Source organism: Sipha flava, unplaced genomic scaffold (assembly GCF_003268045.1).
Source record: "Sipha flava isolate LNK unplaced genomic scaffold, YSA_version1 225_pilon_pilon, whole genome shotgun sequence".
Lineage (NCBI taxonomy): Eukaryota > Metazoa > Arthropoda > Insecta > Hemiptera > Aphididae > Sipha > Sipha flava.
In genome coordinates, this window is record NW_020272859.1 from 737,258 (window position 1) to 749,629 (window position 12,372).

Consider the following 12,372-nt stretch of genomic DNA (forward strand, 5'->3'; position numbering starts at 1 on the left):
TGAGTATAAATGGTATATTATTGTTAATTTGTTATTGATGACGTTGTTATTTCAGGAAAAAAATAAATACCAATGCTAAAAATAAGCTATCAATACCGTCGATCAGACAATGTAAACGATTTCGCCTACACGTCGAGACCATAACGTTGAACGTGTTAAACATTACGAGTCAAATAATATGATTAACTTTCAGTAGTATTACTTTGATTATGAAAAAGCTTTTGGCATTCGGTGCACACCCCCCTCCCCCTTAGCCACGGCCTTGGGCTCAGGACTCTTATAGCACCAAGTACACTTCAAATGACCCGGGACTCGATTCGTTCTAAAACGTCATACCGGGGCGGCTTTAATCGGTATGCATCCTAGTAATCGTATTTAGATCCGCGTGCGGATTGGACCGATGGGAACGCGGGGAGGAGCAGAGGGGATAAACGGAAAATCGCTGGAGCGTTAAAATTATGGAAAACTCTTCGGCGGACTAGCAGATGGCGCGGCTGCGGCGCACGTGCGGTTCTTGGCGCCGGAATCCCGATCGTCGGCTACGTGATAACGCGGCGACGGTTGGAGGTTATGTCCGGTGCGACGCGCAATACGACCGATCGCTGCGCCACGCACATCCCCGCGCGGCGCGGAATAATGTTGAAGACGATCGCCTCGACGAATACCGGTTTCCCCGTCGGATCGCCGCCACCGTGATCGAACACCGCTGTTTTGCGAAATCGTTACCGTGTCGCAGGCATTGCGCAGTCGCAACGTTTCGGAAACATTGACAACGGCAATTGTCGCGGCGGCACGATAATAACGCGAATCTTTTCGCTCGAGACCGTCCGGCCCTATCCGCGTTCCTGTTGTCCGCGTCGATGCGATAAGATTGGAATATTGCTACGCGAGCGCCGTCGACCGGCTTCTGGACTTTAGGCCCGTGGCACCGTGATAAGGTTCCGGCGTGCGACCGAGGAGGGGAACGTAGAATATAAATAATTATTGCAACACGACCGTCCGTGGGCGAAATCGGTGTTTAGTCCACGATCGCACGCCATCGCTGCTCAACTCCCGTCCAGGCAGCCGTCTCCGTACATTCGCCGCCGCACCAATACCAGTACCGACAGCGCCAACAGATTTTTTTGTCGACGACGGTTGAACTTGACCGGTCGGCCGGCGAAGGGGGAAAGAAACGAAACCGAGAGTGACTCTGTCGCCGTCGTCGGTGGTGGCAAAGCGAACCGCTCTGCACGCGGTAAAAGTAGGTCAGTACCAGTAAGCCATAGTCGAGCCGCGTGAGCCGGTACCAATCGCCTCGACACCGTCGTCCACGATACATCCGACTTAATATTATCGATCATTTCTTTATTTTTCCTCACTTTCTGACGCATTGCCCTTGTTCACCTCTACCACCACCACGTCCTACCACGTCTCCCGTGTCCGTCGTCCGTAGTACTATCGCTTCGACCCGTTCCGATTTATTCGTTTGGATTTCGTTCTCGTCTTAACTGTTGTTCTTTTCGTTTTGCATTGCTCAGTCGATCCATTGACGCGCGACTGCATCACTTGTCGTGACGTACGTACAACCGCTCGGCGAAAGGGAAGAAAAAAAAAACACCCTGATCATCATCTAAAATCATTCGTTCTGATCGTGCTTTCGCAGAAGTTGCTCAATCGTCCAACGGTTGTGGCTATTAGTCGATGTTTTTTAAAGAAAAAGGACACTACGATCTAGTCGACCAGTCCAAAATGAGTAAGTCTACCGTGATTAAATTGTTTGATTAAACAGCGCTTTGTATGATAGTACATAGCTTTTTATGTAGTTGTAACTTTATTACTACTATTCTTATAGTTTTAATATATATCAAACTAGGCATACAGACTTAAACTATTAAACACTAAATTCAATGCTTGAAAATAGAGCCCCCATAAGGGGCTGCTGAACCTTAAGTACAGAGGCCTGGCTATTTTAAGGACCTGTAAGCCCGTTAAAATAAATTGTAATTTTTAAAATTATAATAGAAATACTTATTTTATATTAAATAATATTATAAAATAAATTTTATATATTTATTATATAGGTATATTAAGTTATTTTGATAGTTTGAGGTGCGGGTTAACCATTGATTACCTAGAAATTATTGTGTTTGTGTTAACTCACTTGCTCTTTTATCTATGGAAAATGTATTGGCTTTGACAATACATTTTGATGATATAATTATTGATGATATAATAATTGAATTTGCTGATCTCAAAGCCCATAAAATAAAATTAAAACTTCAAAAAAAAATGTATTAAATATAAATTAAAATATACTTTTTTTCTTTCTTTTTCAGATAATATTGTAATAAAAAATAAAGACATTAATATTGTTAAAATATTTACGAATCTTGATTTTTTTTTAATTAATGGTAAATTTAATAATTGGAAGTTTTGTAAGGGGCCCGGACAAACCTTTGGTACAGGGGCCCAGAATTTGATGTGGGGTCTCTGCTTGTAAACATAAATCTTTAAATTGGAACACCTTTAATTATTTATAAATAAGAATATATCTATTAATCAGTATCTAATATGTATTATATATTAATTGTTTTTGAATTTTTATGTAAAAAGAATAGGAAAGAACTAGGTAAATCTCATAATTAAGAATATATTAGTATAAAGGTAATTTGAAGAGAAATTTAATGATTTTTCTATAAAATATTATTATTAGTATAGTTTATAATTAATCTATAAAATTGAATGTTAAGCTTGTATTAAAGATAATTAAATTAAAAATTGGAAATAAAGAAATTAATTAGTTGTGTTAATATAGAAAAAAACAAGTAATACATAGAATTAACTTATTTCTTAAAGGCTTATGCAAAAAACAAAATTATACATTTATTAGTATATAATACAAAGTATTTTTACTTGACATGTTATCTGAAGAGATTTTGTCTGCTTTCCAACGTTGCAGTAAAAATGTATTTGCATTGTAACTATAGTTTAGAACTCTGTAATTTTTTTTTTAAGATTTATAGTATTGTAGACAAGTATTTACAAAAGTAAATATTTAAAAAAATTATCTTATCTAGGATAAAGTGCTTTTTTTAATTTAACTTATATAATGAAGTATGACTTTCAATGATGTTCAGAAATATACTTTGATATTATGCACAAGTTAACATAGTAAACTATTTCTACATTTTATATTAACAGAATTCATAGTTTTAATTTTACTCATATTTGCCTATTTATAATTCTATTATTGAGTAGGTACCTAGTGGCTACAAATAAATAAATTGTTTAATATTCATTTAAAGGAAAATTAAGGATCTCATCAAACAAAGGTAATGTTCTATATTTAGTTACAATCTTATGACCACTAAACTACAGTTTGTTATAAAATGCTTTTTATTCATAATATATTTTACCATTATTGTTTATCATACTTTCTTTTTGAATTCATATAGATTTTGATGTATCAAAAACTATATTTACTATACAATTTATAAATGTATTAATTACAAATATATAAAAACCTATATAATAAATAATTTGTCAAATTACTATAGTTTTTCCTTACTTTTTTTTTTTATACATTGATGCAATTGTAATTTTATTATTAAAAAGTTAAATACTCTGTTAATAGTTTATTACCTATTATCAAATTAATATAAATGTTCCTTTATTATGTACAAAAGAATAATCAAATCTTTTATTATCATAATTTGGTATTAAGAAAGTTAAAAATTTCAAATATGTTTTTTTAGTTATTAAGTTTTAGGTTTTTATCGGAGATTTTATTAAGTTAAATTAAACATATCAAATTATGTTAAGTTTTATAAAAATATTTATTTATATTGAATAATAATAAGAATACAAGTACCTTGGCACAATAACATGCTATTTTAATATTAAAACAAATGATAAATTATTGCATTTAAAATACAATTCTAATGTAAAAGGTTTCAGTCTTTAATTCTAAAAATTTATATATATTGTAACCTGGATAAAATATTCTATCTGCTCAATACTTTTATATCATGTTAGCTATTTAAAGAAGTATTTTTCAAATGATAAGACTGGATTATAAGCAAAGGTTAATATAAAATAGTATTATATACTTAATGAGATACCTTGAAAAAAAAAAAAATTAGAAAAAAACAAATCATTAAAATTCGTAAAAATATTTAATCATATTTCTTAATTTTATACATTTATAAAGAAAATTGATTTAGTTGAATCTTTAGATTTTTACAAATATGTAAATTTATATTTAAAATGATCAATGTTCTAATACTTAGTAACTCAGCATAAGAATACTAGCTTTAACTAAACAATTATAAATCATTAATCGTCTAAATACCAGTTTATTGAATTTTCCTTCACATTATAAAAAAGGTCTTACTAATTTATAATTATTTCTAAAAGCAGAGGTTCCAAACCATTCAAATATGATTAGTTTTAGGAAAATTAAATATTTTTAATTTATAGCTAATGATTTTTTATTTTTACCTTTAGCTCAATAATTTGTATTATTATAATATTATAATATATTGTACTATTATAATATATCTATATTATTCTATAGTTAATTTTATATTTTATTATCGAACCACTCAAATTGACTTCAAATTGGAAACATCAGTGGTAAAAATCTGTAAGTGTCCAAATTTTAATCTTAAAATTAACAACATAAAGTTTTGATTTGGATCGAGGTACTGCTAATAATTTTGATTAGTTGATTTATTATTTATTTATTTAATTTTGGTTTCATACAATGAAATACTGGGCCCCACTGAGAAGACTTGTGTGGGGGCCCAGAATAAAGAAATAGCATTTTTATTTTACCAGTTAATTTACCTCAAATTAAAATGCTACAATTGTAAAATTAAAATATATGTTATTTTATACTTGTTTTATAAAAACGTTACCTTCAAATTGTTGAAATAATCTAACACATATGCACACATATATATAGGTATATAGTATATAAAACAACTTCTATGAATTTTTTAATAAGTATTTAAACAATTAAAAGTGTATTTAATTAAAAAAATAGTTTGATCATATTATCATTTATAACAGTTATAAAATAAATTATATTTTATTATTTTTATATCAGTGAACTAGTATTAGTTATTTTTATTTCCAATTAGTTATTATAATATAATATTTTACTTATGATACTTACTTAATATTAAAAAAGGTATTCCATGTGTTAATTTTATCCAGATATATCTATATTTAACCAGGAAATTTCAGTAGTAATTGAATTAATCAATTCAAATGTACATTGTACCCAATTAAATAAAGTAAATTATTAAAATTTTATATACAATTGAATATTTATTAGACTATATCTGGTTAAAAGTAATTTTTATATTTCTTCAAAATACGTAAATTTAATAGTATAACACAATTTTTGTTTTATGGACTTATCATTACATTATATTACATTTATAAATATGAAGTCTGGAAACTCAGAAAATATTATAAATGTTTAGTTTATAATTCCTTGATGTAAATTTTTCAATTTAGTATCTTAAATTATTATAAATGCATTTTGAATTCAAATATTTTATAACTGTTTCTTTTAAGAATTCAAAATAGAGACTCAAATTTATTTTGTCGAAATAGATTATAATTCAAATAAATTGTTGATAATTATTTATTAATCATTAAAGTTTTGCATTATTTGGTATTTTTGATAAGATATAATTTATCTATTAAATTGTTAAAAAAGATAATTACATAGGTATGTACACATTATAAATTTATAATTAGCATATCAAAATGCACTGTTATTTAAAATTATTAAATTTGCTAGTTTTTTTTTTTCATATCTATTTTTGTAATATTTTTCTATTTTTAAAATTGACCAAATTGAAGTAAATTAAAATTCAAAGTTTTTCATATTTGATTTTTTTTACAAAGTTTTACTTAAAGCACTTAATAGTAGTGTACTAAATAATAGTGTCAAATATTTGAATTTTATATTTAGTGATTTTTTTGTAATCAAAATAATAACTAACTAATTATAATAATAATAACAGTCATTTGTAACACAAAAATATACATTATATTTAATAAATGTATCTAATTGTAAAAATTGTTCCCGTTATGTTTTTTTTAAACATATCAAAATATCGATTGACGTATTCCTTTTGATTTGGTTTTTTTTAAGGGGCCTCGCTATAGCATTTATTTAAGGAACAACATTTAGGCAATTTCTAATCTCATCGTCACCACCTGAGATCTATGTATTAGTTGTAAATGATTATTAGTGTGTGTGGTGTTAATGCGGGTACCACTTCTTTCCGTATCATCATCCAGGTACTCGTTCATCGTAATCGTTATCGCAGTTAACCATATTTTTGTTGAATTATAGTTTATCTAAAATTAAGTACTCATGTTTTTTTATGTATAACAGTAATTAATAATAATAAAAAAAAAGCTGTAAATAGTTTGCAGAGCAAAGTAATTTGTATTATTTTTGTTTAGGTATTCAAATTTAGTCATCATATCAATAGGCAAAATTCATCTTGTCTGTTAGAGTATAAAATATATAAATCGTTGAATCTAGGTTACCTATACGACAAAAATACATGGAACCTAACGTAAAGGCTGTAATATAAAAAAAAAAGTAGGTATAAAAGGGAAAACAACAAATTCAGTTTAAATCTTACATTGCTTCGTTTTAGCCTAATAGGAAAAAAAAAATTCCTACAAAATACGAACTCTGATAATCATAATCGGTAAAGGTTATAATAACGAAATGTTCCGTTATTGCACTGCATAGTATGGGTTTGAAATGCTGTAAGAACTTTACTAAAAATATGAACATTCGGTTGACTTTTATAAAATTAATTTCTTAGATTTTATGAAAGGATACACAGGCACAACACAAAAAAAACTGGCGGAGTTTACAATAGACCTTTTATTACCTTTTTATTCTAGTGGACTTAACAGTCGCCCAGGTATATAATATTATGATTAGGTCACGGAAATATAACTATTTGCTAACATTATTATAGGATACTACGAAATAACGTATCTAATTATATTACACTGTATAGGTTCATTATCTTGACGCGGCGTGATAGCGGTACGGAGGGCTCTCGTACGCACATGTCAGATCTTTAATAGAGATCGCGAAAAAATGTTTACTTTTCATTCTATACGATTCTAATTCAAAAAATATGTTGCAACGATTATCTCGATTTGCATTCTGAAAAAAACATTCTTTTTTTCCACAACATATACGAAGGATCGATCGAGGCACATTTTAAAAATTGTATTTAGTTAATTAAATATTTAAGCTTGAAATTCTGTATTTTTTTGAATTTTCTACAATATTTATTGCAATTCAAATTAAAAAAATTTAAAATGTGGCTCGATTGTTCCCTTGTACATATTATGGAGAATTCTTATATTTTTTCAGAATGAAAATCGTAATAATTGTCGACACGTAGTATTGAAATTAGAAATAGTAGTTTTTGTTAATAAAAGACGTGGTGGTGAGGCCCTTTAAGAACGTCATTCTGTCTGCATTTTTTTTTTATGTCCTGGAGACTGACAGGTGAATCTGCGTAAACTGCAGTTTTTAAAAGTCCCCATAAAAAAAAAAAAATGTATTAAATTAAAATCTGGGGACCGTGCTGGTCAAGGAACAACGTCTTTAGTACGTCTTCAGCGTTTTGGAAACAATTTATCTAAATATTGTCCTACAACTATTGAATGGGCTAGTTCGTTATCTTGTTATAAGAACATATTGTAATGTTGTCGACATGCTGTTGCGTGTCTAATGGAACATCATCTAACACATTATTGGTAGTTTCATCTACCTTTCAGCTTTCTATCATAAAAGTACAGTCCTGCAAACTTGTTATTGATAAGTTCCCACCATTTTATTCCCAAACCGTGTGAAAATTAGTTTCACGTGACTAGTGGGGTTCGTTTCATATTCAGTATTTAGTTGGTTCATTTTATCATTGTTAGTAATTTGTGATTCATTTGTTCAAGGAATGTAATTAATAGTAAAAAGATAAATTCTAACTTATAACAGAATCTTTTGCACACAAAATCTACTTTATATTGTAAACAATTGGGTGAATTTTATTTATTTTTAGATTTTTTTTTTTTGGAAAAAACCATAAGAAACCCCAACTTCGCGAGGAATTTGTCCAATTAATTTGCTATAAATAATTTGTTTATTATTATTTTAACTACAAAAATATCACGTACTAAAAATAAAGTTCAATTATTTGTTAGTATTTTTAAAAATGTTCTACTTTAAATAAAAGTGTCGTAAAAACCAACTATGCACGACTTAAAAAATTTGATTTAATTTTATTTGGTTTATTTTAAAAATAAAAAAAACTTTTATACAAAAATTGTTTGAAAAAAAAATTAAGGTTAAAAATGAAAAAATTGTAAAAAATGTGTATTTCAATACCTCCTAAGCCCTCCAAAATATTAATTTCAATATAAGATCACCCAGCTGAGATATTTAGTGATATCTGAAATCGTGATCACATTGTATAAAATATCCATGAACTTTATAAGAATTATATGTATCTAATTTTTTATTCATTAAAAAAATCTTATGTATGAAATTTAAATGTTTTATGATTCATTCCTTAACGTAATCATGGACTTGAACAAATAAAGCAATACATTTAATTACTGTGTTAGAACCTACGAACCTCGTATATGATAATATATCACATATAATGTATTAAAAACCGTAACTGTATTATGCATTATTATGAATAGTAATGAATATTTGGTTTTTGTTTATAATACCTATAGTTTTAAAGCTAAATTTATTTGTATTTTACATTTTACTATGTTTAACTATAGTTCGTATTTAATATATCCATAGTATATATATATATATATATATATATATTCATAGTTATCTTTTAATATAGTCATTTATATCTGTTATACTACTATAACATTTATAAATAATTTGTGTGGTTTTTTTAAAAAACTTTTATTTTAACCTACTACTTTATATTAATTATTTATTATTTATTATTATTATTATTATTATAAACGGGTTGATACCCTTTGAAAGTAGTAGTACTGTAAAATCTTAACATAACAAAAATCAGAAAAATTATTGCTGCTTTTGTTTTTAATTAAATATTTAATATATAGGTACTCTAGAAGAAGCTCTTCGTCTAATAAGGACGTCCTTAAATTCTCCCCAAATGGACGTAGAAGGTGCCCACTATGATCAAAACATAACGCATCTTATCGTCGTGATGGGCGCTTCGGTAACATATTATTTCTGTTTCTGTTAAATTGGTCTTGTTATAATCTTATTTTACATTACAGGGAGATTTAGCAAAAAAGAAAATCTATCCTACTCTTTGGATGTTATTTCGTGACAAACTGATTCCAGAAAAGACATTTATTTATGGATATTCACGATCTAAACTAACCATGGAACAACTGAAAAGTAACGTTGCTCCATATTTAAAAGTACGCAAAAAAAAGAAATTTACCGATGTTTACGAAATTATTTTTTTTTTAATTTAATTTTTGAACGGTTTGATTTAATTATTAAGTGCAACGAAAATGAGAAAAAACGCCTAGCAGAATTTTGGTCTTATAATTTTTATATTGCTGGATCTTATAGCGAATCCGCTGATTATCGCTCTCTAAACTCGAAACTCGCTAAACATGAAATATCCGGGATTTCCAATAGGTTATTCTATTTAGCAATACCACCTTCGTTGTTCGAAGTAACTACTACTCATATCTACGAAACATGCATGGATCATAAGTTAGTATAATTGTAGATATATCTAAATATATAACAAGTGATGAGATTGTTAATAAAATTGTTTTATAGAGGTTGGACTCGTGTTATCGTCGAAAAGCCTTTTGGTCGAGATGCAGCTAGTTCATTGCAATTGAGCGAACATTTGGCCAAGTTGTTTACTGAAGATCAAGTGTACCGTATTGATCATTACCTAGGAAAAGAAATGGTCCAAAATCTCATGACGCTCAGGTATTGAATAATGCACGAAGAAGTTTCGACCAACGTTTTGATATACACCTAAATGAATAACTCTTATAACTAACTCTAACTCTCATAACTATCGTTATGACGAATCTCAAAGGGGAACAGGAAAAAAAAGTTCAAGATATCGAGATCTATTAAAATAAAAATAAATTTAAAATTATTAGTAATATAAATATAAAAACTTAAAATACGTACTAATACTTAAAATTACTTACTATAATATTTCATAAATTATTTATTTTTTTTTAAAAAAAATCTCATTAAAGTTTGTTTTTTATTCCGTATTCCATGACGTCATCTCAATTAAATGACGTAGAAAAATTTTTATTTTCAACTTCCAACATTTTGCCTTTTTTTTTAATAATTAATGATAATGTATTTGGTGGGATATTTAATTTATTTCAGATTTCCTATTTTTTACAGTGATATTTTTCGACTAACCTAACCCAACTTTACCCAAAATTGTAAAGATGTTTAATTTTTCATCTTACTAAATTATATTAATTGTTTAGGTTCGGAAACAGAATATTGAATACTGGGTGGAATAGGGATAATATTGCACAAGTGCAAATTACTTTTAAAGAACCGTTTGGCACAGAAGGCCGTGGTGGGTATTTTGATAATTTTGGCATAATCCGAGATGTTATGCAAAACCATTTGCTCCAGATTCTTAGTTTGTTAGCTATGGAGAAGCCGGCGACCATACATCCTGATGACGTACGAAATGAAAAGGTCAGGTTTACTGAAAAGATATTAAAAAATGTTGAATTGTAGTTGTTTAATAATTAGTATTTGTTTTATTTAGGTTAAAGTTCTTAAGTGTATACCTGACGTGAAAATATCGGACGTAATATTAGGACAGTATATTGGTGATCAAGAGGCTACAGAAGAACATAAGAAATTTGGATATTGTGATGACAAGACTGTGCCAAGTGGTTCAAAGACTGCAACGTTTGCGTCCGCTGTTTTGAAAATTAATAACGAACGTTGGGATGGCGTTCCTTTTATACTAAAATGTGGAAAAGGTAAAGTGTGTTACTTTTATAATTGTCACGTTTTGAATGTATATTTTATTGTTATTTACATAGCTTTAAACGAACGTAAAGCTGAGATTCGAATTCAATATCATGATGTACCTGGTGATATATTCGGCGGAGTTTTAAAAAGAAACGAACTCGTTATTCGAGTTCAACCAGACGAAGCCGTGTACATTAAAATGATGACCAAAAGGCCTGGTATAGGATTCGAAATGGAAGAAACCGAACTTGATTTGACCTACAATCATCGTTATAAGGTAAGTTAATTATTGTCATCTAAACAAAAATGTATGTTTTGATGCATGTTCTAAAAATTATAAATTTTTCTTTTTAGAATGTCAAGTTACCCGACGCTTATGAACGATTAATATTGGATGTATTTTGTGGTTCTCAAATGCATTTTGTACGTGCTGATGAACTCTCTGAGGCTTGGCGTATTTTCACTCCTCTTCTTCACGAAATTGAATTGACTCAACCCGAACCAGCATTATACAAGTATGTTGGATATTTCTAAAGAATTTTATGGCTTAATTGAATTTATGATTTTTGTTCTAAAATAGATATGGTTCTCGTGGTCCTGAGGAAGCTGACGAACTTTCACTTGCTCACAATTTCAAGTACTATGGGTCTTACAAATGGGTTAAACCTCATACATAAATCACCTAAAATGTATTGTTTTTTTTTTTTTTTTTTTTTTTTTGACCTGATTTTTCATTATGGTTACCTATAATATGTATTTATCTAAATTATATTATTAAAAGATCTGCCATTTAAACATTCCGTTAATGATTTGAATTTATAATACATTTATCATTTAAATTTCTATTAATTTTGTATTATCATACATTTAGGAGATGGTAGTGATGTAAGTTTGTTTTATCTGAAAATTATTTTTGTATAATTTTATTCTCATATCTACTTATATATAGGTTATAATAATACTTCTATTGTATTTGTTAAATTTATACATTTTAGCAATAATGTTGAATAATAATATTCATATATTGAATTACACGACTTTATGAGTTGGCTGTTTTAAGTTTAAATTTTTTTTGTAAATAATTATTTACAATCCGTTATCTAAAAAAATAAGTAAATTATATGTACATGAAATGTAGTTCATATAATTTGGATGCGGAAGAAGTAGTTCATTAACAGCACCTTAAATTCAAGTTCAAATTTAAGGCAATATATTATTTCAAAACTTATATTATTTTTTCTGGAGATTATTTTTAGATATATTTCAAATACCATAACAGGGTTTTTGGTTAAAATATTATGATTTAATTTTCATTCTACATATTTTTAGTTAATATGATGTAATAT

General features: G+C 28.3%; 1 protein-coding gene across 2 annotated transcripts; it reads left to right on the forward strand.

The window, feature by feature from the left end:
* The first annotated feature begins 601 nt into the window (after positions 1-601).
* LOC112683432 (glucose-6-phosphate 1-dehydrogenase) lies at positions 602-12,256 on the forward strand. Of its 2 annotated transcripts, XM_025554479.1 has the most exons (11): positions 602-1,247; positions 1,521-1,735; positions 9,136-9,254; positions 9,316-9,462; positions 9,549-9,766; positions 9,836-9,994; positions 10,522-10,741; positions 10,815-11,034; positions 11,098-11,303; positions 11,381-11,541; positions 11,607-11,703. In XM_025554479.1, the coding sequence occupies exons 2-11, from the start codon at positions 1,684-1,686 to the stop codon at positions 11,701-11,703; spliced, it is 1,599 nt and encodes a 532-aa protein (XP_025410264.1). In that variant the 5' UTR covers positions 602-1,247; positions 1,521-1,683. The 2 variants fall into 2 exon arrangements, with proteins under 2 accessions (XP_025410264.1, XP_025410265.1); XM_025554480.1 differs by lacking the exon at positions 602-1,247 and having other exon boundaries at positions 1,684-1,735; positions 11,607-12,256.
* The last annotated feature ends 116 nt before the right edge of the window (positions 12,257-12,372 follow it).